Source organism: Camarhynchus parvulus, chromosome 6 (genome assembly GCF_901933205.1).
Source record: "Camarhynchus parvulus chromosome 6, STF_HiC, whole genome shotgun sequence".
NCBI classification, from domain to species: domain Eukaryota; kingdom Metazoa; phylum Chordata; class Aves; order Passeriformes; family Thraupidae; genus Camarhynchus; species Camarhynchus parvulus.
This window is the reverse complement of record NC_044576.1, coordinates 3060811-3087218: the sequence shown is the minus strand read 5'-3', so window position 1 is coordinate 3087218 and position 26408 is coordinate 3060811. Positions and strand designations below refer to the sequence as shown.

The window sequence follows — 26408 nt, the reverse complement described above, 5'->3', positions numbered from 1 at the left end:
TGGGGCCATCAGAACACCAGCCACAGAGTTCCAGAAGCCTTTGGACAACGCTCTCAGGCACAGGGTAGGATTCTTGGGGCTGTCCTGTGCAGGGCCAGGAGCTGGACTCCATCCTTGTTGCTTCCAATCAGGATATACATTCAATGATTCCATGGTTCTGTGACCTGCATGGTGCAGCCAGAGAGGGAAACTGAGGCAAGATGGAAGAGCCGCTTGCCTCTGGGGTGGCAAGTGGGGAGAGCTCATGGATTGCAGGGGCTTTGCTCTTGGTGTGACGAACCCACACCGAGCCCAGACAGCCAGGAAGGGGCTGGGGGGGAATTGGGGCAGGGGGGCTTCGGCTCTGACTCCTGGTATCCAGGGGGATTTTAGCTCTCCCAAAGGGATTCTCCCAGTCCCGGTGCCTCTGCTGGAAATAAAGGTTTGGTGCTCGTTCGTGCTGCGGGTAAGGTGAGAAGCGAGCGGGGCCGTGGGGTGTCCGGGCCGAGGGTCCCGGGGAAGGGGGTGGCCTGTGCCAGTGTCCCGAGAGGCAGCGCTGGGCCCTGGGGGCCGAGGGGCGGCTGCGGGCCACCGGTCCCCCTTCTCGCAGGGAAGCAGGGGCGGGGGAGGGCTCCGAGGCAGGCATCCCTGATGTCCGGGAAGCGGGCCCGGGTCCGGCCCTGGCCCGGGGGTCCCGGGAAGCGGAGCCGGGCCGAGCCCCGGAACCCCGTGAGGGCCCCGCGGGGGCGTGTCCGCCACGTGCGCGCCCCGCCCCGGCCAATGGGGAGGGCGCGGCGCGGGGCCGCGGCCAATGGGGGCGCGGGGGGCCGGGGGCGGGGCGCGGGCGGGCCGCGGCCAATGGGGGCGCGGGGCGGGCCCGGGGAGCGGGGCGCGGCCGTGGCGGCGATGGCGGCGGCGCCGCCGTGCTGCGCGGTGCGGGTGCGGGGCGCGGGCGGCGATGGCGATGGCGATGGCGGCGGCAGCGGGCTGGTGCTGAGCCGCCGCCCCGCGCTGGTGCTCTGCCACGCCGCCGTCTTCGCCCCGTTCCTGCGCGCCGGCCCCGCCGCCTGGGAGCGGCCCGCGGCGCTGCCGCCCTCCGCGCTGCGGCCGTGCCCGCGGCTCAGCGTGGTGCTGCGCGGCGAAGCCGGCGGGCTGCGGGAGCTCGGGGCGCGGCTGCTGGCGCTGGTGCCGTGCGCGCCGTTCCGGCGGGCGCTGGAGCGCGGCCTCGGGCGGGCGGAGCGCTGGCGGTTCGGCGCCGAGGAGGAGGCGGCGGGCACGGACCCGCGGGCGCTGCCCTGGTTCGCCTGGCTGCGGGTGCCCGCGCTGGACGCGGCCGAGGGCGGCTGGGCGGCGCGGGCCAGCGCCGGCTGCCTGCGCAAGGGGCAGGCGCTGCTGGCCTGCGGGTCCCCCTTCGGAGACGTGTGCCCCGAGCTCTTCCTTAACACGCTGAGCCGCGGCGTGGTCAGCAACCTGGCGGGGGAGGAGAACGCGCTGGTGCTCACCGATGCCCGCTGCCTGCCCGGCACCGAGGGCGGCGCCGCCTTCGTGCCCTCGCCCGCCGGGCCGCGCGCGGTGGCCGTGATCGCCGCCTCGCTGTGCTGGAAGGGCGCCGAGTGGGTCGGGCTCACGCTGCTCTGCTCCCTCGCCGCCATCCTGCGCAGCAGCGCCGCTGTCCTGGGCGAGGCCGGGATCGCGGTGCCGCCGGTGCCGGCCTGGGTGGCCGCGGTGCCCGCGAGCGGCGGGCGGGACCCGCTGGGCTGGACGGCGCTGGTGGAGTGCGGGGCCACCTGGGGCTCCGGGGTGCTGCTGGCACCGAGGATGCTCCTCACCTGCCGGCACGTCGTGGAGGCCAGAGCCCCGCTCCGTGTGACACCGGCCGCCGGCCCCGGCCAGTGAGTGCGGCTGTGCCCCCCCAAACCTCAACCCCCCGACCGTGCGTGTCCCCCGCCGTGACATCTCGTTAACCGTGTCCTTAGGGATGCCGCCGCTCTCTGGGGCCGCGTGGTGTTCGCCACCGAGGAGTCGTCCCCCTTCGACGTGGCCGTGGTGGAGCTGGAGGAGAGCGTGCCAGGCTTTGTCCCGCCGTGCCTGGCCAGCACCTTCCTCCCAGGTACGCGCCGGGGGGACACGGGGTGTTGGGTGGGGACTGCCTCGCCCCCTTGTCCCCACCTGCCGCCTCTCCCGTGCCAGGGGAAGAGGTGAGCGTGGTGGGTTTCGGGGCGCTGGGGCGGGCGTGCGGCCCCTCGGTGACAGCGGGGATCCTCTCGGCCGTGCTGGCCGTGGCCGGGCGCCCCGTCATGCTGCAAACCACCTGCGCCGTGCACGGCGGCTCCAGCGGCGGCCCCCTCGTGTCCTCCCGCGGCGGGTGCCTCATGGGTGAGCCAGGGCTGTCCCCGTGGGTGTCCCATGGGTGTCATGGGCCGGGCCCGCTGACCTGGGTGTCGCTCCCTCCCCGCCAGGCATCGTGGCCAGCAACACGCGGGACACCGGTGCGGGGGCCACCTACCCCCACCTCAACTTCTGCATCCCCATCAGCGTCCTGCAGCCGCTCGTGGCGCGCTACCGCCGCACCGGCGACCCCGCCGCCTTCGCCGGGCTCAACCGCGTGGGTGACGGCGTGAGGGCGGCTTGGCAGCTCCAGCAGCGGCCAGGACCCCCCAGCAAGCTCTGAGCCCCCTCCTGGGGGGATTGTGGCAGGGACCGAGGTGCCGGGGGTGGCGCTGCCATCCCCTGTTCAGCCCCGCTGGTGCGGGGCCCAAGCGGCTGCACTGCACGGAGCCGGTGGGGCACGGGCAGCCCGGGGCAGGGGATATGGCACAGTGCCTTGGGCAGCTGCTGACAGCCCCAAACGGGGAGGTTTGGGGTCTGTATGGTTGTTTTGTTTTCTCCCCGGGGCCATAAATGCTGTGAGTGGAGGCCCTGGTGTCCCGTGTGCTGAGTGGCTGCAGGGGGGTGGTGGAGGCCCTCGCCAGGGCCTGGGGTGGGTTCTGGAGGGCAGGTTGGTCCTGTGAGGGATCCTCTGGGTCAGGGGTAGCATTGGGTTGGGGTAAAGCACGGGGAGAGGGGCAGTTCTGAGCCATTCCATGGCTCTGGACCCCGTGGAAAGGGAAGGTTTGGGGTCATGGAGAGAGTCAGGAGCTGGGCAGGGGCCATGTCCCTGGGGCCCTAGGGAGGCCATTCCAGCTTCATGGCAGCAGAGTGCAGGAGCCAAACCGGGGGCACTGACAGGGGGGCACCCCCAGCCCAAGCTGCTCCCCAGCCCGCTCACGGGGGGGGCACAGCCCCACAGCGCCCCGTCCCCAGGACAGGGCAGGCACGGGGGTGCCGGGCAGGAACGGGCGGGCCAGTGTTTGACACAGCACGGGGTATTTATTTCACAGCCGCTACACAACGCCGGGGCCGGGGCAGCCACGCAAGCACAACATGAGGGGGGATGCGGGGAGGAAGGGGGGGCAGCGCTTATCTATAAGGGGGTTTGGGGTTTTTGTTTTTCCTCTTTTTTTTCCCACTTTTATTAGCGCCATTTGCCCGGTTGAAGACCACGCAGCAGCACACACTAGGCCTACAAGGCTCTACCCAAAAAAAAAAAAAAAAAGCTCAAATTCGCATAAGAGCGGCCCCCCCCCGCCCCGCGAGCGCCCCGTTGTCCCGCCCCACGCGGGACCGGAGCGGGGAGCACCCACCCCATGCCACACCGGCAGCGGGGGGGTCACGGGGACCCCCAGCTGGGGGGCTGCCTCCCGGCCGTGCCGCCCACCGGGCTCTCCTGCTCCTCTACCAGATGTAGCCGCCGTCGTCGCCCTCGCCTGCTTCGCCCTCCTCTTCCTCGCCTTCCTCGCCCGCCTCCTCCGGCTCCTTCTCCTCCTCGTCCTCCCAGCCCACGCTGCTCCCGAAGTCGCCCGAAAAGCCCGTCGCTTCATCTGCAGGGCCGAGGGGCAGAGGCTCAGGGGCAGCCCCGCGCTGCAGCCCCGTGCCCGGGCGGGCTCTCCCCGCAGCTCTCACCGCAGTCGGGGCTGCCGTGCCCGCGGGTTCCCGTCAGCTCGGCCCCGTGCTGGTCCACGCACCAGCACTCGCCGCCGCCCGGCTCGCACTGTGCCCGCCGGTAGTAGCCGTCCTCATCGCAGCTGGGGATGAAGGTGCCTGCAGGGAAGCCACGGCCCCCCACCCCCCCAAACACGTGCAGTGCCAGAGCCCCCAGGCAGGGGCTCATCCTCATCCTCAGCCTGGCCTGGCTGCGTGGGCACTGCTGCGGGAAAGGGCCCAGGGCTGCCCCACTCACCCAGCTTTTTTTTGGTCGCTTCTTGGATCTGGATCTTCTCCAGCTCCCTCAGACAGGGCGGCTCTGCAGCAAGGCCACATGCTGCTCTTAGGGCGGGCAACCCCTCACCCCACACAGTACGTGCCCCCAAACCCACAGCATTCGTCCCTGTGGTGTGCATCCCCCAGAACTCCACATTCCCCCATGGAGTACATCCCCCAGACCCCACAGCATCCATTCCCCGTGGTGTGCATCCCCATGGTGTGCATCCACTCTGCCCCATGGAGTGCATCCCCCAGCTCCACAGTGTCCCCCTGGCCCCATGGATAACATCCCCAGCTCCACAGTGTGCATCCCCCTGGCCCCATCCTGTACATCCCCCATGATGCACATCCCCCTCACCCAAGCTGTGCTTCCCCATGACCCACAGCATGCATCCCTGCATGGTTTCCAGCGCCCCCAAACCCTGTAGTGTACCTCTCTCCCCCTAAGGCAAACATCCCAGAGCCACCCCAAACCCACAGCAAGGATTGCCCATTACCCCAGGACATACATCCCCCCATGATGTACATCCCCCAGTCCCACAGCATGGGATGGATCTCCCACGAGGTACAACCCCAATCCCGCAGCAGGGATTCCCCAATCCATGGCATGCATCCCTCAGGACACAGATCCCCCAGCCCCACGGAGTGCACCCTCCTGACCCCGTGGTGTCCGTTCCCCGGCCCCTCGGCGCCATGTCCCCCTGTCCTGACGCACTTTCCCTCCAGAAGCAGAAGCACCACTCGGGGCGGAGACGCGGCCGTCCTTGGAGGTGTCGCAGGAGTTGAAGAAGGCGCGGATGCACACCTCGTACTTGTCCAGGTTGATGGCGGCCAGCTCGGCCGCCTCCAGGAAGAGGTCCCCGCTGGTGTCCAGCCGGGCGAACATCCACCCCACAGCCTCCTTGCAGGCGGCTGCCACGCTCCTCTCCAGCGCTGCGGGGCAGGATGGAGCCCGTGGCTGCGCGGCCCCGATGGGGACAGCAGCCCCCGTGCCCTCCCCGTGTGGCCGGGAGCGGTACCGGAGCTGGGGCTGGCGGGGAGCCCCGCGGAGCCGTTCTGCTTGGCGTTCTCCCGCAGCAGCTGGAACCAGTCGCGCAGGCGGTCACCCAGGTCGGCCAGGTCCTGCCCGGTGCACAGTTCTGGGGGGTCCAGCGGGACGGCGTCAGGCCGGGCCGAGCTCGGCGACGCTCCCCCGGCGCCCCGCACCCCACTCACCTTGTTTGGTGTCGCCGGCGGGGCTGTGCGGGGTCGGGCAGGGGCACTGCCCCTCGCACCGCACCGTCAGCTGCTTGCTGGCCAGGCACGCCTGCTGCTCCAGCTTGCACTGCGGGGCGGCAGCGGCACGTCGGCGGGGGCACACGGCGGGCACCCGCGGCCCCGGCCCCGCGGCGGCGCCCCGTCCTTACCGCCGAGCTGTAGGTGTGGCCGTCGGAGCCGCAGACGGCGGCCAGCGGGGCGGCGTGGCAGGGCTTGCAGCCGCCGTGCGCCTTGGGGCCCAGCGGCTTGATCCTGCACGGGGGGAGAGGGAGCTGAGCCCCCGCATGGGCACCGCTTTCTCCTGCCCGGCTCCTGCCCCGCTCCTACCTGTGCTCCAGCTTCTTGCGGCTGATGCACATGGCGCGCTGGTAGCCCTGCGCCACGCACACCTTGTGCCGGCTGCACTTCACCTTCTGGCACGGGTCCTTGGTGGTGTCCAGGGCTGGGGGCAGAGAGGCGCTGGGGCGGGGGGGACGCGCCGGGAGAGCCCGGCAGCGCTGGCCGCCAGCCGGCCCGGCACAAAGCGCCATTCAGCCGCAGCTGGGCAGCCGCCCCGGCACCAGCTGCTGCTCCCCGGCTCGCAGCGAGCCCGGCACCGCTCCGAGCGGGAGGGAAAAGCCCGGGGGGTGCAAGGAGAGAGTGCGACCCCCTCCCTTCCTGCCATACTGGCTGGCACGGAGCCCACTGTGCTCCATCTCAAACCCATCCCAGCGGTACCTTCATCCCCGGGCTGGTTGTCCTCCCAGCTCTTGATGTAGTCATCCTGCGAATCGGGGAGAGCCTGCATGAGTGCAGGTGGCGGGGAAGGTGACACCGGGCCGGGCGTGCCATCCCCCGGCTCGGGGCCACCGGCACACACCCCAGGGCACCCCCACAGGGGAGGGCACGGAGCAGGGACGGGGAGCAGCCTCCCCCCTCGAGCGGGGTGTCACCGCCTCGGCAGCCCCTCGAGGCTCACCTCCACCTCCTGGCGGCACGGCAGCGAGACGGCCCAGCCGGCACCCACAAAAGAAAAACAGAGAGAAAGAGAGAGAGTGCCCACCGTCAGCTCTGGGGCACCCAGAGCCCTGCTCCCGGCCCCAGCCCACAGTGACAGGCACCCTGTGCCAGCGGGGCACCCCGACCTTCCAAAGCTCTCACCACCATCCCCGGGTATCACTGGCACCGACACCAACGTGCTCCCCATCTCTGGTCTAGACCTGTAACCCTGGAGAGCCTCCACACAGGATAAAGCCTTCCCCCATCAGCCAGCTGGGAAAGCCAGGGAATGGGGATGGAAATGGCATCGGACGGAGGAAGCCCTTGGGAGCCCAGTGAGGAGCTCAGGGGATCCCCACGGTGCTGCCACAACGGTGAGCCCAGGAGGAGCGGGCCAAGCTGGATGTCGCAGCCTGGCGAGGCAGAACTGCTCCCACAAGACCCCGAGAGCATCCCGGGGGTGTGGGGGAGCAGCAGGGACTCAAACCCTCCCGGCAGGCAGCATCGCCCGCCCCACGGGATGCTCGGGCTGAGCTCTGCGCTGAGGCAGGAGCATCCCTACCGCCCTGGGAGGGCAGCGGGAAGCAGCGGCACGGGAGGCAGCTCCGGAGGGGATGTCTCCCTCCAGCACGGCGGCGTTTGCACCGCAATCGATAGCCGCGCTCCCGTGCCGTGATTGGTAACACTGCGGCGCCCGGCAGCTCCCTGCGGCCCCGGCCTCCTCCCCGTGCATCCCCCCGCCGGCGCTGCTCAGCGGAAACCCCCACAAATCCATGGATTTGCTTATTAATCCAAGCTAACCGCCAGCCGTGCCACGGCAGGGTGGGCCCCACGTGCGCTGGGGATGGGCATCCCCCCCCCCAGCCCGAACCCCCCGGGATGCTCAGTGCCAGGGGGGCACGTCCACAAGGGCTCCCTCCCCTCGAGCACCGCAGCCATCGAGGTGTCCGGCGCTGGCGTTGGCCAGCGGGGGTGCTGTGGGCAGGGGTCTCCAGGGGAGGAATTTACACCTTGGCACCCTCACCCGTGCTCTGCCCCCCAGATGGTTTATTTCGGGGGTGGTGCCCCCTGCCCTGCGGTGGGCACATCTCCCTTGCTGCCATCCCATCCATCCATCCATCCATCCATCCATCCATCCATCCATCCATCCATCCATCCATCCATCCATCCTGTCCTCGCTGCCAAGGTGAACCCGGGTGTGCATCTGAACAAAGACCACAGGGGCTGGCTCGGGGTGTGCCCCCTCCCCGCCCGGCTGCTGCAGGTGCCCTGGGTCTCCCCAGGATGGGGCTGCAGCACCGTGTCCCCCCACCCCGGAGGACACGAGCAGGAGGTGTAAAACGAGCCCAGGAAAAACCCCGACTGCCCCATAATATTAAGTGCCGCAGCTGAATGCCATCGAGGCTGCTCGCAAGGGCTGTGGAAGAGCGAGGGATGACAGGATCCCGAGCCCGGTGTGCCAGCGCTCCTCCAGCAGTGCCTGCATCCTCATCCTCCCTGCCTGGCGCCCCCCACATCTCCAGGGGTCACCACCCCGCCGAGGCAGCGCCGGCCCCGGCTGCGGCACCGCGCGGGGCTCCGGAGGCACCCGGAGGGCTCGGGGAGCGCAGTCCCGGGGGATGCTCGTGCCCTGCGCTGTCACCGGGGGTTTCCAGGCCACGGCGCAGCCCCCGCCAGGGGCGGGCGGGCCCTGCCTGCACCCCCATGCGGGGCACGGGCAGAGGGTGCAGGGACAGCACCCCCGGCCACCGGAGAGGGTCGCTTTGGCATCAAGCCCTGGCCACGGAGGCATTGGCATAAGCCACGCAGCTTTGGCGTCGGGCAGGGAGCCGGTGAGCATCCCCCGGGTACCGGGGCCGCGGAGCATCCCCCGGGTACCGGGGCCGGCAGCCGCCCACGGCCGCGGCGGGATGCGGGCACCGCCGAGCATCCCCGGGCGCCCGCCATGGGGCCGAGGCCGGGGAGGGTCGCGCTGCGGCAGCCGCAGCGGCGGGCGGGGAGCGCGGGGAGCGCGGGGAGGGGGCTCCCGGTGCCCGGCAGCGCGTCCCGTCCCCCCGGCCCCGCTGCCGGCGCGGACTCACGTCTCGGAAGCGGTTCCAGTGCTTGATCCTGCCGCCGTACTGGGAGATGGACGAGAGCCACTGCTCGTCCTCCATGAAATTGCCGGGGCTCTCCCCGCCGCGGCGGGCCCGGGGCCGGTGGCGGGGCCGGCGGCGGGCCCGGGGCCGGCGGCGGCGGCGGGCAGGAGCAGGGCCAGCAGGGCCAGCAGGGCGCGGCGCCCGCCGCAGCCCCGCATGCTGCCGCAGCGCCGGGGGAGCGGGCGCGGTGCGGAGCGGTGCGGTGCGCACGGGGAGGCGCCGCCGGCGAGTGCGGCCGCGGGGCGGCACCGGGCGGCACCGGCGGGAGGGCCGGGGCGGGGCCTCCGCCGCGCCCGCCGCACCTGCGCGCCGACACCGGGGCGGGGGAGCCGCCGGCACGGCTCGGCACGGCTCGGCACGGCCGCAGCACCGGCCCCCCTTCCGTCACCGTCCTGCACCCTCGTCCTTGACCCGTCCCCGTCCCGCGTCCCTCATCGCGCGCCCCGCATCGCCTGCCACACCCCCATGCTGAAGTTCTCGTCCTGCACTACTGGTGCCCACCGCGTCCCCATCCTCCATCCCCTGACACACCCCTTCCCGCATTCCTGGTCCTTATCCCGTCTCCATTCCACATCCCCCATCCTGCACCCCTCATCCCTGGTCCTTACCCAGTCCCCACCCTGCATCCCCCATCCCTATCACATTCTGCATCCCCCATCCTGCATACTTGGTCCCTATCCAGTCCCCATCCCATATCCAATGTCCTTCATCCCTTGCTCCCTGCCATGTTCCCATCCCTGCCACATCTCTGTCCTGCATCCCCCATCCCCCATCCTTCATCCAGCAGCCCTGGTCCCTGCCAGGTGCCCATCTCACATCCCCCATGCTGCATCCCCTGCCACATCCCCATCCAGCACCAGTCATCCCACATCCCTCATTCTTACCATGGATCCTTCACACATCCCCCATTCCTTCCACATCCCCATCCTGCATTCCCAGTCCCATTCCCACCCCTATCCCACAGCCCCCTGTCCCTGCCATCTCCCATCCTCCAACCCCTCTCCCTGCAATGCCCACACTGTGGTCCCCTTTCCTTGGCCATCCCACCACAGCATTTTAGAGCCTCAGGGAAGATTCCCCCCTATCCCAAAGTTTTCCTTTTGGATTTTCCCCTCTTCTCAGCGGGGGGAAATCAGGGTAGACAACAAGTGACAACTCACCCCAGCTGCAGCTCCTTCACAGCTTCAGCTGGGGATGCCACAGCACACATCCAGCTTCTCTTCTCCCTGCCAGGATGTTTAGGATGGGAAGGAAAACTGCCAGCAAACCCCAGTGATGTCAGGCAAAAGATCAGAATCCTTAATTCTGCCTGGGGAAGGAGGTGTGAAATGAATTTTGCTGTGCCAGGCTACAGCAGCGGGATAAGCTGCTTACCAGAGAAATTCAACCAGCTTCCCAAAGAATTGTCACTAAAACATGTTTACACAAGTGGAAAGGGGAGGAGTATGCTCCAATTGTCAAAAACCCGTGTTTGCCTCAACTTCTCATTGAGAGTTGTTAAAAACTCATCAGGCAGAAGCTTCCCAAGGTGCACCTCCCCTTTTCTGGCGGCTGCGTGAGCAGCTCCCAGGTCTGTTCCAAAGAGATTTGCCAAGTACCTCTTCAGGCTGGCGGAAAGATGACAGCAACTGGTGTTAAGTGCTCTCAGCACCTCCCTGTGAGTGCGTGCTGTGCTCTGCTCCCCGAGGGAACCGTTTGGAAGGCGGCTTTTGGAGAGCACAGAGGCGTTCTGACGCCAAGGAAAGGGACACAAACAGCCCAACGGCTCTGGCTGGGTACAAGCAAGGGCACCCAGCAAAAGCACAGATGATTTGATTGCCTGACAGGCAGGCTTGAAAGCAGACAGGCAATTTGGTCTGGGAAACATAAACAGCAATACATTTGGAGGGAAAAAGAAAAGCAATCCCAATTCCTGAATGACTCCCACTGCTGTTTGTGCATGGCCAAACAGCCAGCTCACTCTGGAGGGAGGAAATGGGGTGAAGGCCTCTTAGAAATGATCACTAGGACATGGGGGTTCTGCTGGAGCACCCCTATCCCTGGCTGAGACACTCTCCACCTCTACTACAGCATGATTCCATATCCATGGAAGCAACTAGGAATGGGCAGCAGCACCTGTTTCGTTACAAAACACCCAAGCACCAGCGCCTTCCATTTTCCAAAGCGCTCATCCTAGGGCAAGTCGAAATCCTGTGTCGCTATTTTTACCAAATGTGGAGATTTACAGGAAAAAAACAACTTTGTCTTGAGATCTCGGAAGGATTCACAATGGAATCAAAGAGCTTGGTGCTGCTTTTAATGGAGAAACCACCTACAAGGCATATGTTTTCTGACACGCTCCGAAACGGTCACTGGAAAGAGCTCTAACCGTCAGTGCTTTCTTATTATCATAGTTATGTGCTGTGCTGGAAGTTTAATTACAGGAACTATCAATGCAACAGGAGATAAACACTTTGCTTTTGAAGGGAATTAATTTATTTGGAGATCCACATCACACAGGCACGCTGCTGGAGATCCAAGCAATGCCTGACCTCAATATCGTTAAATCGTGCTCTGGCGAAGCTCTCCTGGATTTTAAATACTTATTTTAAGAACAAACTTCCCTTTTCTGAAAAAACCCCACGTTTCAACACCAGCAACGCCCCAAAAGCCCCAGTTCTAGGCGTTTTCTTGGAAAACCAGCAATCCACAGACATCAAAGAGGCAACTTTGTGATGTTTTGGGGAAAGGAGGAGGAAGAAGAGGGCAGTGGGAAAAGCTGCAGGGAAATGCCACGGTTCCCATGCTTTGGAGGAGTCATGAGGCATCCCAGCTTGGAGTTCCCAGGTTCCCATCGAAGATTCATGTCCTATAAAACCTTTCACTGAGGGATCATGCACAGAGCAGACCCGCCACGGCTGCCTCACGAGAAGCACAGCTGCCCAGATGTGGCGTAGTAGCCAGAGGCGTCCGAGGAGAACCTCTGGGAGAGACGCACCGAGTCCAGCTGCACCTCCCCGAAGTGGAAGTTCTCAAAGAGCTGAAAGGAAGAAGAGAAAAAAACACTTGAAGGGCACAGGGGGATGGAGCCTGCAGCTGGCCCACGGCTCTCTCACAGGAGCTGGCCCTGTCAAAAGCCTCTTCTCACAGACTGGTTTTGCCTTTATATCAAAGTGTTCTTTAGGTTATTTTTCCCACTAAAGACTGCACTTGAACTCTTTTTATCTACAGCAGCAGCTGCTCAAACCTGCCCTGTTTTGCTGCCCGTGTCACTGAGGGAGCGTGGGGAGGCACCACCGCTCTGGAGGCACCAGGCCCGGGTGGCTCTGCAGCAGCAAGGTTTGAGGCCAGCAGGTTTGCACCAATCCAGGCCACAGGATGCAGGACTTAACAGCTACAGCTCAGTCCTAATTCAAAGTAGCAGGCTGGAGGCACAGGGCTCCTCATCCCAGCACTGACCCCGCTTTGTTCAACAAATCCGTCTTTGTTCTGCAAAGACCTGAGTGCAAATTAAGGAAAGCAAGCCAGCTCCGGAGCCCGGGGGGTGTGTCCCTGCCCATTAATCCAACCCACCGAGCAGACCAAGAAAAATGACATCAGAATTCCTTACAAGAAGTTACTGCTGGAAAAGCATCGTCGCATCCAAGCACAAAGTGCTCCTCCCGTTCCATTAAGCAGCAGGAAATTGCTCTACCTGGGAACATCAGCTGTGCCTCAGGAAAAGCTTCTCGGTGGAGATGCTAATTTGGAAGCTCTGCTTAACAGGAGAGCTGTGAGTCACCGAGAACCTGAGCAGTGGCTTCTCCCCACCTTGGAGATCTCCAAAATGTCCATTCCATCTGTCTCCTATTCAATTTTCTATCTGTCCCTGCAGGCGTGGGCTCGAGACAGTCCCCCAGCCCTTCCTGCCCTTTACACAAGGCAAGAAGGAAAGCCAACACATTAATCCTCCTGGAGCCAATGGTGCATCAATTCCTCCATAGAGGGACTGACTGAAATCCCAAATAACTACTTAGCATCTGAAAGGCTGCACTTCACCTCCTCCAAAGAGGCATTTGGCTCTGCCTGGCACTGATTTGGGCACAACTGCTCTTTTGTTGTTTGTCCCAAGAGTATTCTGTACCCTTTTTTCCAGAGGAGACCAGCTAGTTTTCTTTCAGGACAATTCCTGGGTTTGCTGTCACTCCACAAAGGAAAAGAGCCATAGGGAAAGTGATTCCCTGCCCATCTCGGGGCAGAGCAAGAGACCCCAGGGCAGCAGCGTGGCCTCAAGGGACACTGTGAGTGGTGGCTCCACGGGGTCAGTGCCCTAAAGAAGAGCAGCCTGCAGAAAATAAGCTGTGCTAAGGAAGCATCTCAAACCAGGAGAGCAGGAAAAGAGAGGAAGAGAAATGACGACAGCCACACAAACTCCATTTCATACAATTAAAGATTTATACAAGAAAGATTAATTATGTTCCCAAAAGCCTGCATCTTTCATGTTGGAGGACTTAGGATAAAATGTCTCATTAATAAAAGATGGCAGTAAAAAGGGGTTGGTCACCTTTCTCTTTGTTTTGGCTGACCTCAGAAGGAAGGATGGTTTCCTGCTCTCCGGGGCTGCCTGCACTGCTCTGCCACGGTGCCCACTCACCCCAAACCTTCACACCTGTCCTGTCACAGTGGCTGCTCACACTGTCACTCCTTCCCATCACAGAGCCCTCCCACCCAGGAAAACCAGAAATCACCTCTCTCTTGATTCCTGACAGAGGGAGTGGCAGGTGTGCTGGGAAGCAAGGAGTACTAAGGCTTGAAAAGAGCCCCCCCAGTGCCTAAAGGGGCTCCAGGGGAGCTGCACAGGGACTTTGGACAAGGGCATGGAGTCATGGACAAAGAGGAATGGCTTCCCACTGCCTGAGCACGATTCAGATACTGGGAAGAAATTCCTCCCTGTGAGGTGGGCAGGCCCTGGCACAGGTGCCCAGAGAAGCTGTGGCTGCCCCTGAACCCCTGGCAGTGCCCAAGGCCAGGTTAGAAGGGCCTTGGAGCACTCTGATCTAAGGTGCCCCTGCCCATGGCAATGGAACAAGGTGGACTTTAAGGTCCCTTCCAACACAAACCATTCCAGGATTCCATGAAGAAAACAAATTGAATGCTGGGATGTGCCAGACCCATCAGCAGCACTAGAAGTCAAACCTTTCCACAGAATAACCAAAGGAAGAGTTTTGTTTATGCTGTTGCTGCACACCACAACCTATTTTTCTTACTAAACATGTGTACTTCAAAGCAAAAATTAGTTAATGAGACAAACCCTCCCCGAGCCACTCTTGCCTCACACAGCCTCAGGCATGTCACAGCAGAAGGATGACTGAGAAGCCTCAGAAGACACTGCCCAGGTCAAGGGCCCTCCATTTGTACACTGCTAAAAGTGCAGCAAAGCCATTGTACCAAAGCACTTTGTATTCCCTTGGCTTTTTTAAGATTCACCACCTCCCGTGTGTTCGAGCAGCTGTGTGTTTCCCAGGGAGGAACGCTGCTAGAACTATTGATTTTTGGTAATGTGGCTGTACTTTCTGAGAGTAAACATGCTACAAGATTTAGAGGACAACCACAGACAGTTTTTTCTGCTCTTGTTTCAGGCTGCCTTCTCACTGATGCTCCTTGTGCTCCCTGAGGCTTCCCATGACAGAAACCACCGGACTCCAGGCACGGAGATCACAGCACATCTGAGATCTGCCTCAGGCAGCGTGGAGAGAGGCCCCTCAAACATCATCCTCAACACCTCTGGAACACCAGGAATCCTCCAAGACTTCTGGAACACCAGGAAGTGGCTTCCCATCACAAAAGCATCCTGCGCTCGGGTCCCTGGGGACTCGGGAAGAGATTGCAGAGAGCCAAGCCTCTGCTTTTGACTTTCACTTCTATTTATCTTGAGGAGAAGCCAAGCAGAGCCAAGAAAGATATTTATAACTCCCCCCTCTCCCCAGCCACCACGGAAACGCTCTGGTTTCGGAGGAGCCCTGGAGCAGAGCTGATGAAATGCCTCCTGGGAAAGCATCTCAGCATTTCTTATTCTGCACCAGGAAAGGAGGTACCTGGAGGTTGTTGCCCTTCAGAAGCAACCACTGATAACCCCAAGATTGGCTGAGTCCCCTTCCCATCCTTCACTGTGGCTGCCAAGGGCCCATCTTTCCCTGAAAAGGCTGCAGGGAACACAAGGAATGGATCAGGAGCAGTCAGGAGGGAGGCAGGGGAGGAGAAATGCAATCACCCGCAGAGCCGTGTCATTTGATTGGAGTGGGACGTGAGGCTCAGCAAAAGCAAAGTAATTCCATAAATCCAAACATGCCAAAGGATTTATGTCCTCGATGCCCAAGGAATAAATAAGAGGATGGAGGCTGGGATTTTTTTTTTTAAAGTATTATAAATGAGAATTAACCTGATGGAGGTAAAGGTCAGCTTACAGAATCAACACCACACATGCAGTGCAAGCTACTAACTCCCATCAAGGGAATAGCACTTAGAGGACTAAGTGCCCTCCATCTCCCTGCTGCCTTCCCAAATTGAATTAGAATGGAATAAGGAAAGAGCACTGTTAACTTTTAACCCCAGACCCAGCACCTCCAGGCAAGCTCCAGGGATGCGCCCTGCCTTTCAAGCCACAGCCAAAGGTTCGGGCAATGCTCAGAGAGGATGCCTGCATCTCCCTTGGGGACAGAGCAGGTGCCTGGAGAGTGGCAGCAGCAGCATGCCAGGATCTGTGGGGGGTGGCACAGACTACAGCCACACTGCCCTCCCCAAAAGCCATGAGCTCCCAAGAGAAGGAGAGAACTGGACGATGGATAACCCACTACCGTAGGCCCAAGTGCTCCTCTCTCTCCCTGTCCTGTCCTGGGGACTGGGTCCAAGGACACGCCACTCAGGTCGTGAGGAAAGGCAGGCAGCCCTGTGGTAGCTCCCAGAAAGCAAGTTTCCCTCCACTTCTGCCCCCAAAGTCGTTTATCCTGAGCCAGGAAAAGCCAGCAGCACCACTGTCATTTCTGACACCACATTTTCTCCCTTACAACAATTCTGCTCAGATGCTGGAAACCCTTCTTCCTCTGAGGTCTGTTCCCCTCGATTACCCACAAATTACCCAGCAGACCTCCCATGGGATGAGACAACCATTTTCTGAAGGCAGACAAGAGGCTGAAGACTTGTTTTGGGAGAGAGAGAGAATCACACATCAAACCGCTTGCTCCTTGCAAACCTGAGCCAAAACTGCTTGTACAAACTTCAACCCCTAAACCACAACAACTTCCTTATCAAAGGCAGAGCAACAGATCAAACCCAGGATGCCTCTTTGCCACATTTTCTTCCCCTTTTCAAGCCTGTGAAGTAAGCTTTGCTGAGGCAAGGAGGAGGATGCCTCCTCAATGAAGAAGTTAAAACAGGCGCCTAAACGATGTCGCGTTCCCAAGCGCGGGTGTTTGTCAAGCTGTCCTCCTCGGGGGGCTCACTTCCCACAGACATCCCTCCTGCAATGAGCCAGCACCTCTGTGCTCCAGCCTGGCAACAACAGCAATAAATCACAGCTAATCCACACAAGGACAGCAGCGATGTGTTTCAGCTCTGGTTATGAAGAGCGGAGGTGCCAACGCAAACTGGGGCTTTTAAATCACCTGTCACGGGCTCAACAAGCATGAGGAATATGAATGGATTCGGCTGGAGGAGCATGGGGAAGTGGGAGGACAAAGTAAGTCCAGGGAAGGGAAGGGAGTCAGAGGTATTTAAAACTTCCTTCACGTAATCTGTGGCTCGCATTCACGCTGCCTTGGCCTGGATTTTGCCACTACCATCAGGATTATTGATCAGTTTTTAAAGCCTTACGTCATTTACAGCAGTCAGCCAAAAAAAAGACCCACCCTGAATTAATGAAAAAGTCCAAGCAGCTCTGCTGAGAGCCTCGGAAATGCCGAGGGAGCAACAACTCACTGCGATGCCTGGCAATTAAAAATTCCCGCTAACAAGCAGGGATACCATGGGATAAAATGGATGTGCACACACACACACACACACACACACACACACACACACACACACACACACACACACACACAGACACACTCCCTGGACTGCAGGGAGTTCACTGACTCAGCGCTGCCATGTAATGTCATTCGCCTGTGACAATCCGCCTCACAAACCCCTCTGCCCTCGGCAGGGAGCTGAGGGAGGGTCCTGTTTTCCGTGTCTGGAATGAACACAGAAATTTGCAACTTCAGAGAGGCTGGGAGGAAGACGTTCATAGCTCCAGGAGCTATGGATGTGGATGAGCTCGCCATCATTCCCGCTGCGGGGTCCACACTGAGGGTGGGACACCAGCAATCCCTCCTCTGCTGTTTCTCCTGGGTGGAAGATGTTTATCCACCCCAAAATCCCACCCAGGAAGGGTGTGAACAGCCTGAGCACACTGGGCTGTGCCTCCATGGTAGAGCACGTGCAGCAGGACCATGCTGACAGACAACCAAGTGCTGGGACAGCTCCAGAGAGATTAAAGGGAAGCTTTGGAGGAGCTGGAGCCTTTACAGCCTCAGCTGCTCTGCACAGAGTGACAACGCTCACCAGCACAGCCCCAGCGTGTCCCCATGGGCAGCAGCAGTGAATGAGGGCACAGGCTTGGGAAGCCAGGAGCTTTCTGTTGGAAATCTGCAAGTTATGGTGCTGTTATCCCCTCTGGGGAAGGGGAGGAACAAACAAAATGCCAGGCACCCGCTGACAAGCATGGAGAAAAATTAAACAGCATTTCTGAAGAGGTGCCTCAGTACAGAGCAACAAAACCTGTCTGTCTGCAGAATTTCTGTGCTCTCCCCTGGAAATCTTTCCACCTGGTAAGGGATGATATATTTGAATTAAAGTTTGTATAACACATCCACAGCTTGGGATGGAAAACACTGGAGAAGAGCAGAGAACAATCACCCTTCCAAATGCTCTGGGCAAAGCACAAGGGCAGATCCCATGCCAGACACAGCAGGAAGGCGCTGACTCCTCAGCAAATTCCTGGATTACTGATACCAGCGCCAGGCAAAAAGGACTGATGGAGGAAATGGCAAAAACATGGAAAGATTAAAAATCTTAAAACATTAAATTCTGAAATGTGAACGTAACACTCAGAAACACTGATGGACTCTAAGAGAGTCCAGTGAACTCCAGCAAACTCTGTCCATCTGATTTCCTCTGATTAACCTCCTTTGCTGCACAAACCACAGCCTCCAATTCTGCTTTTGGGATCCCACCTACTTGTTCAATGCACCTCAGTCCTGCAGCCTCCCACACAGACCTGCCAGGACCTCTCCAGAAGGCTCTTATCTGTTATCTCCACACCTGTCACAGTTCCCAGGCTGCAGTATGTGTTGGCAGAGCTCCTTCTTCCTCGTCCCAAAAAATTCACCAAACCCCATCCCAGCTGTGACCCAAACTCCCCCAATTTATGACATACAAACCCTAAACCAAAGCCCCTGGTGGCCCCCAGAAGATGAGGCACAACCAGGCAAATTGTCAAAACCTGGGGAGGTTGTTAAATGAGTAGATTATTTTTCCTTCTATTGTTGACTTACAAAATTTTCTGCAACAATTTGGTGCCAAAAAAGGAAATACCTGATTCCTGTGTTATTCACTCTGGACACCACTCCACCAATGATTATCTGTCAGAGGTTTAATTGTGCTTGGAAGCTTGCCAGCAATAATGCACAGGAAGCATAGGAAAAGCAGGCAGACATTCATCCAGAGAGGCAGCTCTTCCCAGCATTCCCTACCTCCCCCCAAATTAGCAACTGCTTCCTTTCCATGGCTTTTTAAAGGATGGCTGGCTGGCCATCCAACATTTCCAAGACTGTTCAGGTGTTACAGACTTGGAGAATGTTGTGCAGAGTCACAAGGGTGGAAGAGGAAGGACAGAGAGGGCAGTTGTCACCTGGGCTGTCCCCAGCAGCACCAGCCACAAGGCTGCAGATTGTTTTGCTCTGCAAGTGTGCAGCTGGCTCTGGAGTGTCTCTCCATCCCCAATATAGCATCCAGTCCTTCCACAAGGAACAGCCCTTCCCCTCTCCTTTTCTTCCAGCCTCTGGCAAGATTTAAAAGGCAGCAGCAGAGACCTTTTCACCTCATCTCCCTTAGGAAGAATAAAGCAGGCAGACTTCAGGAGGGAGAAAATCTTGTGTCATAGAAGCCCCAGTGGCCTCTCTCTTGGGAGATACCCAAGTCAGGGCTTTCTCCTCTGTGACACAGGAAAATCCCTTGCAATTATATCACTGTGCAGTCCCTTGGGAACAACATCACCACCACCAACATAAGAAGCAGCAGCAAGTGCATGGAGAAAGATCCAAGGCACATGATGGGAGGTTTCCTTTTTATATTTTTATTTCCTGAGCCAAAGCAAATGCCACGTAAACGCCAAGAAGCTCTTGGTACGTTCCCAGATGCCATCTCATGGGTGTTCTGCACACATTCCATGGAGGAATCATGAAGGGACAAACTGAAGAAAGAACCAGCGAAGGGTGAAGGTCATCAGCTCCACCATTCTCTCCTTCTCCAAGGCAGGAGGAGCTTGGTGGTGGCAGATCCTGGATTAACACCTCTGCTCCCTCCAAACAACCAGGACCCCCTTCTCCCAACTCCTCTAGAGCAGTGCTTCCTTATCCTCCCCTTTACGAAGATTTTCCTGATCTCTTGCTGCAATTTAAGCCCATTATTTATCACTTTATCATCCACTACTGGTAAAAGCAATTCTAAGCTTCAAGAGTTTTTCCTACATGCTGCTCTCCTTCCCTTTATTACCCTTGAAACAACTCTTTCAGCCCCAGCTTGCAGACATTTTCTACCTCTCCAATGATCTTACTGTTGTCTCCTGGGCTCTTTGCACCCATCCATGGTACCCAAAACTGGACAAACACTTCAGCTAAGCACAGTCAGAGGTTTACTTTAAGGACATTTGCCTCTTTTTTTAATTTCCACGGGCTGACCCAGTCTGGAGCAGCCCCCCCTAAGCCAAACCCTGGCCTGTTGGGCTGATATTGAGGAACTTCTCCATCCTACACCGGTGCCACAGCTCCCTCCTGGACCTGTCCTTGTTTGCAGCTGCCTGTTTGTTTCTGCCTGATTTCCCAACATTGTTTGGAGTTCTGTTCCCTCCTACCCACGTGTGCAACATCCCTGCCTCTCCCCAGCTGGGTTCCACCTGCAGAGCTCAGAGTGCACTTCATGCTGCCCTAAACACCCTCCTGACCTCCACGGGTGGGATGAGCATGAGCTTTCCAGCTCTGTGAATATGGAAGCAGCTGATCCTTCTGTGACTGCTGCCATGTGAAACCTCAGCTCTTGATAAAACTGGAGCAAAGCCACCCCAGCTGCCAGAGGGTGATGCAGCAGTGGGGAGGGTGACATTCAGCAATAGTCTAAATTAATCTGTCAGGATGGATTTTTTTTTTTCAAACAGAACTGTTCAGGGCTGGGTGCAGGCCTTTGTTCAGCTGAGATCCCCTCCCTCCAGGATCCCCCCCTCCCCACAAGCCAAATCTGGTGGTGCTCCTGCCACTTCCATGCTGCAAAACCTTTGCTTTAGCTCACAGTTTTGGGTCTGTTCCCCCCATCACAAATCCATGAAAATTCATGTGCTTCAGGAAATCAAACCCCAGTTGCTATGGTGAAAGGCATTCTGCAAACTAAGAAACAAATACAAGTGGGACATTTGGAGGTTACCAGATTTTTTGCACGTCTTTCAGACAAGAATAAAAACCCTTTCAGCAAATTAAAGGCTCCGATAAGATCCCAGACCCACACCTCCAACGTGAAGGATTTGCAGTACAACTTAAGGAAATTAATAATCAAACACTGCATTTCTCCACAGAAGCCTCATCCCCATGGCTCCTATTAGAGCAAATGCAGCAACAGTTTCTGAGAGCTGGGCTCTGCCTTTGCTGCAGGGATGGCAGGAGGCTCGGGAGGCGCCCGGGAACGCCGGGACATGGAGCTGCCGTCAGTGTGACCTCTCACTACGCCCACCGAGCACCAAGAGGAGGAGTCTAGCTACAGAGCCAGGAAATTAATTCAGACAGACACAGAAAATTATCCAGCAGAAGGGTCATGGCACCTTGGGGATGAACTGTCTACTTTTGCTAATCACTGGGTTGGGGGTTTTTGCATTTAATGTGCTGGGTCCTTGCCTTCTATTAAGGCGCTGCTGTAATTCAACCCCTGCCAGCTCCACAGAGAAAAACTGTCCTCTTAAGATCACAGAGGTGACACTGCCCTGGCTGGCTGGTGGCACAGCAGGGAGCTCAGGGAAGTGAGGAGGGGGGATGCTCACTGGATGGGAGGCAGAGGCACCCACAGAACCTCCAAAAGGCTCAGCTGCTGGTCTGGGTGGGAGTGCAGAGGTGCAGGGGAAAGAGCATTCAGAGCTCTTTTCTCCACAAACCATCCTCCAGCTCTCACAGCTTCTGCTAAAATTAGTCAGAGGGGTGTAGAGCACCTCTGAGAGAAAAAAAAAAAGGCTTTTCCTTTTCTTGGTAAGGTCACCAAAGAGATCTCTGTCATGCAAAGGCAGCACAAACCTTCTGCACTGCGTTCTCCTCAGCGCTGTGGCTCAGCCTTCCCCCAAAACCTCCAACACTGCCTCCAAGGCCTGAACACTCCAACAAAGATATCTTCCCTCCTTTGTCTGCTCTGATTTTTCAAATGCCACTTCAGATTCCTGTTTCATCAAATGCAAATAACATGAATATGGCTTTTTCTCCCCCTGAAGAATGTAATTCTCAGGAAAGCATTTTCACAGCAACCCCAATTTAATCTCCTTTTTTTTTTTTCCCCGTGATTATACAAACTGATCTCCAGTCTCATCTGCTCAACTGTCACATCCTCCCATCCCACTGTTGCTCTAATTGCACACTGCTGAGCCCCCTCGATTGTTCCAGTACCTCTTGGTAATGGCAGGAATTCTCCCCTCTGCAAAGTGCCAGCACAGCCTTTCATTTCTGCTTTTGATTCTTCTGTAAAAACGAGGTGAGGAAAGCACTGGCTTACTTCTGAGATCCTGATGTTGCACCACAATCTCTTACTCAGTCTCCCCTCACCTCAGTGGATTCTTTGTTTGGTATTTTTAACTCTAAACTTTCCAAGCAGCCACCTCCTGTTAGGTATTTGTTCCAGCTGTCAGTCCTACTTTGGATCTACATCTTTACCACCTTGCTGAGGATAACAAGATGTTCTTACCCTTTCTGAACACCAGGCAGTCTTGATCCCCACCTAATGCCAGTTCTTTGGCTCTTTGATTCACCTCAGCTTAGAAATACATCAGGAAAAGACTCAGCCTCCTTAAATCCACAAACAAAATTTACACAAAAGCCCTGGGTTCCAACTGCTGCAGAACACAAGACACACTCCTCATCTGCAAGTGGAGCTGGCTCTGCACATGTTCATTTGTTTAGAGCTTGGTGGGCTTGGGGTATTTTGAAGGGTCAGGGGTTTATCCAGGCCAGGGTTTTTCTTTTCCATTGCACCTCTCTCTGTGGCATTGCAGCAAATGTTTTAAACTGAACTGCTGCATGCCACAGCCACCACACTGCTCTTTCCCAGCAGGACAGACACACTGACAGGGAACACCACTGGCTCTCCAGAGTACCAGACAGTAACTGCACTTTTCCCCTGCTCCCAGTGCAAGCAGGTACAGTGCCATAACTCAATACACTTTATGCAGACCTCAAAAGAGAAGGAACCTCATCAAATGATGCCTTATCTGACCTAGAAGCCCTCCCTGGGCACTCTTGCAGCCCTGCTGCTGGAGCAGGGCACAGCAGCATGTGTCACCACCTTGGCTGATCCCATTCCCAGTCTTCCATCCCAGCTTAAAGTCTCCCCTAATGCCCTAAAGACATAAGATGTGCAGCTTTCTGCTGCTGTACCTCAGTAGCTGTTCCCTCAATATTTAATCTTGTAAGCTGTTAATGCACGGATCTGTGCTAAGCGGCAGAGTTCAGCTTTTTCTGCACTCAGAATTTGCTTCCTTCTTGTCTGAACGTGGCAAAGGCCATTCATTTACTTCTCAGACCTCAACTCAAGCCAAAATTCATTCCATTTTGACCCAGTGAGAGCCCAGGTGGTTTTCTTCCTTTCCCTTAAACGTGCAACAGAAATTTTTGGCCAGCCAGCCTTTTTGCGTTTCTTTTCCTTTTTATTTATTCACTGCAGCCTTAGTTGGATTTTTTTTTCCCACTAAACAAAACCAAATAAAAGCCCGGAGGCAGCACAGCCTCGTCTCTCCGGAGATGCCGGCAGCTGCCCTGGGTGCCTCGGTGCCAGCTGCAGCACAGGGAGCATGGCAGGGTTCTGCCAACCCAGCATCTCCCCCAGGCCTGGCCCTGCCTGAGCTGCTGGGGCCTTCCAGACAGGAATTGCTGCCTCCTCTCTTTGGTCTCCTGACTCTTTCCTGCCTCCTCCCTCCGCTCTCCTGACCAGAGAACGGTTTCGGCGCGTGGCCGGGATGTTCAAAGCCAGCCTAGAGGGAATACGTATGACTCCATGTCCATGAAGCATCCCCAGCTTTTTGGGACTAGAGCAGAGAAGTGCAAAGCCAAAGCTCTGTTGGACACAAATCTCACACAGCCCCTTGGGCTCTCAGCTCCACCTATGCCAGGAAACCTTTTTCAGGGATATTCTTCAAGACAGAAGTAATTTAAACTCCCAAACGCAAGTCATCCTACAGGATCTATTTTCTGAGCAGTGTGGGAAGGTACTGGCCTGCACAACCATTTATTAGCACAAATAGGAGTGTATGTTTAACTCTGTGGAACGGGTAGAACAAAGGATTATTAAATAAAAATTCTGATTAGTTCAGCTGAAAGCAAAATACCAGCTGGAGCCTGGTGTAGCGCAGGCATGTTATCAGCAAACATGTGCTGCCAGCGCATCTGCACACACACACACAGACACACAGACACACAGACACACACCCCAGCTCTGACCATGGAACAGCAGAGCCACAGCACTCCCATCCTGTTCTGTGCCCCGATAGCCCCACTCCTGCCCCGAGCCTTTGGCCCTACAGGGCTGCACAATGGGAGTGAGAGTGATGAAACCTGAGTTTTCCCACTTCCCCTCCTACCAGCAGCCACGCTTGGTTAGCGTTCCAAGTGGGAACACAGCCACTCAGCAGAGCCATCATGGAGTCCCACCGCCTGCAATCACATGCAGGGCACATGGCTCTCCCTCCCACCAGCCTGCCTAAGTGCAGCCATATTCATTAACAGCCCGTCCTTTAGATCCTGGTGCAAAAGTTAATGAAGCCACTTTGTGAGAGGGCAGCCTCCCCAGCAGAAGATAAAGAATGGATATAAAAGCAGGCTGGGAGGGAGCTGGCGCATCCCTGCAAGGTCATGCTGGAATGCATCAGTGGCTCACTGAGGCTGGGCTCCTCCGGTAAGGAGCCTGGAGCTATTTATGACTCATGTAATTAATTAATGCCAACGGGCGTTCTGCTGCAGGCACGTGGGAGACCAAAGGGAAATACGAAGCGGGCAGGTTAGGAAATGTAGTGGAGGTGGGAGAGAAGGATGACATTTCTTGTGGCAAGACATGCTTTGAAGTAATTACCAGCAGTCCAAACAGCCAGCAGCTCTTTTGGCTACGTCAGTACAAAATCAATTAGGAGCCTTAAAAACGCATCGGGCTCATATTCCCGAGAGCATCAAGAATAAGAAGTAGCCAAGGAAGGAGAGCGGTTGCATTTCCAAGCACCGTGCACCGTAAGACCCTTCCCCAGATCCTCAGACCCCACAAACGGTGTGACCAGCAGAGGGAGCACCGTTAATACCGTCCCAATCACACACGGTTTGGGATGGGAGCACGGAGGAAGACCCACAGTTTGATTTTATGAGTCTCTAAAGCCTGAGGACAAGTTCAACAGAAGCAGGAGGAAGAAGTGAAGGTGAACGTGGAGAAAGCAGAGTCCTGCAGGCACTCAGGGCTCCTGCACAAATCTCCCCCTTCCAGAGCTGGCTCTCCTCACACTGGGAGCTATCCAAAACTGCAGATCACATCAAGAAAGGGACCAGGGCTGTGGCTTCCCTGCTCCAGCTTGCAATACTGCAGTCTCACACTGCACACTCAACATGTGGTGACGCTGAGTCATGACACCACGCTCGCACAGACCGTTTGAGGACAATGAGAGCTTAACCTAATTTTGTCCCTTTGTTTGTCCTCTGCACACAGATCAATCAGTTCCACTCCCTGCCTTCACATCCCCCTGCATCCAGTGCCTGATACATTATTAAGACCGTAAACACAAATAAAGCTCACTCTTCCTCTCCTCTGGGAGGGCTCTAAAGTCCTTCTGGGTTGTCCAGCTCCCACCCAGCCTGCATCCTCTCTCATGTATCTTCACTGCCAGAATATCTTCTTACCCTTCCCAAATGTACCCATGCATTGTCCTCGCTCCCTCTTATCAGAGCTGCCTGCAACAAATCCTCTCACACAATGAGGATTGCAGATTTGCTTACAAGCTAGTGCTGTTTTCCATTTCTGCTCCTCTGTGCATCTCTTTTCTCTCTGGACACTTTTCTCTCTGGGTCAAGCAGCACAGCATCAGTCTGCCACAGCCATCTGGATGAGCAGCAGAGGCTGCCTGCAGCCCCAACCCTGGCTGGCAAAGCCTGGGAGTCTCCAGCGTGCTCCCCCTTGAGCCTTTGAGCCTTTCCCAACCTCCACAGTGTGGGGGATCCTGTTTTCTAAACCTCTCATCACTGCCAAAGCCCTCAGATCCTGGTGGGACTCCCTACCACTACCCAGTATTTTTCTGGAGCAAATCAATAGCAGAGATTAAAAACCAAAAAGGAAAGAGTAAGTGAAATGAGAGTGGGGTTTAGTTTCATAAATATATATGAGTAGAACAAGAGCAACGAAGTGCTTCTTTCTGGTGGGCTGAGAATCAACTCGAGCCTGAGTCTCCAGGGTAAAACAGGAGCGAAGTAAACGACAACACGAACACCCACTTAGCATTCGTGCTTCATATCCCTGCTCTGAGCCTCAGCAGCTCCAGGAATGCTCCTGTTAAACACTCTAATGCTCCCAATTACCAGTGCTCTGGACTGTTTATTTTCTAAACAGATTCTCCCCTTCCCCCCCCCACCCCCCCAAGCCCCAGGAGATCCCATAAGCCCAAGACAAAAGCAGTCTAGGAGAGGTGTTTCGACCTCTTCTGGCTATACAATATCCACAGCTGGCTCCATTTCCCTAATTGTTTCATACTGACCTTGAGGATATTTTGGCCATTAAATGACTCCCGCTCCTTGAAAGATGATTTACCAGGCATTGTGTTGTTTCGTTCTTCAGCTGTAGAGAGAAAAGCCACCAGCAGAATGAGCTTCAGATGGGAGAACTCTGTGTGCTGTACTTCACCCCCCACTCTGTCCCTCCCCAAAGTCAGCTGCCAGCTAATAAACCATCTTTGCCCAACTCTCAGTGCAAAAAAAAACCACTTCCACTTGGATTTTAAGGAGGAAAAGGGCTGGAATTGGTGCCTCTGTGGGGATCCCCTCTGTCACCTGGAGGAAAGGCCCCAAATCACAGCTACTGCTGTCGTGACTGTAGGGCTGACTGCTCAGTGCAACACACCTGCTTCTCTCTGGCTCGTTTTCATCCCTCATCCTGCCACGGCAGGGTGTGAGACAGCACTTGCATGGCCTGGAACAGCCCCAGATCCCAGGCTGAGCATGCCAGCACAGCGCCAGGCGGGATGGAGACGGCCCCGACACAAACCTGTGCTGCCTG

General features: G+C 57.6%; 3 protein-coding genes across 3 annotated transcripts in view; 1 reads left to right on the top strand and 2 right to left on the bottom strand.

Annotated features, from left to right (window-relative positions):
- Positions 1–885: 885 nt before the first annotated feature.
- On the top strand, positions 886–2916 carry TYSND1 (trypsin domain containing 1). Its single transcript, XM_030951216.1, has 4 exons — positions 886–1871; positions 1956–2089; positions 2170–2355; positions 2439–2916. The coding sequence occupies exons 1-4, from the start codon at positions 886–888 to the stop codon at positions 2648–2650; spliced, it is 1518 nt and encodes a 505-aa protein (XP_030807076.1). The 3' UTR covers positions 2651–2916.
- Positions 2917–3328: 412 nt separating this feature from the next.
- SPOCK2 (SPARC (osteonectin), cwcv and kazal like domains proteoglycan 2) lies at positions 3329–8812 on the bottom strand. The gene is given in 13 exon segments (XM_030951195.1): positions 3329–3899; positions 3982–4119; positions 4259–4321; positions 4997–5026; positions 5029–5214; positions 5301–5420; positions 5497–5605; positions 5688–5790; positions 5866–5980; positions 6256–6301; positions 6497–6505; positions 8598–8690; positions 8693–8812. Coding segments are annotated over 13 exon segments (1278 nt in total). The 3' UTR covers positions 3329–3753.
- A 2129-nt stretch (positions 8813–10941) lies between these two features.
- The window catches only part of ASCC1 (activating signal cointegrator 1 complex subunit 1), a 34931-nt gene continuing 19464 nt past the window's right edge, over positions 10942–26408 (bottom strand). Inside the window, exons 9-10 of the mRNA XM_030951196.1 lie at positions 25891–25970; positions 10942–11673 (exon numbers count right to left, since the gene is read on the bottom strand). Coding sequence (XP_030807056.1) covers positions 11557–11673; positions 25891–25970 — 197 coding nt within the window. The 3' untranslated portion in view covers positions 10942–11556. The remainder of the gene's footprint in view (positions 11674–25890; positions 25971–26408) is intronic.

Excerpts from the sequence above, each read along its gene's own strand:
- TYSND1 (XM_030951216.1), top strand. The coding sequence starts at position 886 with ATGGCGGCGGCGCCGCCGTGCTGCGCGGTGCGGGTGCGGGGCGCGGGC. Across the intron at positions 2,090-2,169 it reads GGCCAGCACCTTCCTCCCAG|GGGAAGAGGTGAGCGTGGTG; the intron begins GTACGCGCCGGG and ends CTCCCGTGCCAG. Across the intron at positions 2,356-2,438 it reads CCGCGGCGGGTGCCTCATGG|GCATCGTGGCCAGCAACACG; the intron begins GTGAGCCAGGGC and ends CCTCCCCGCCAG.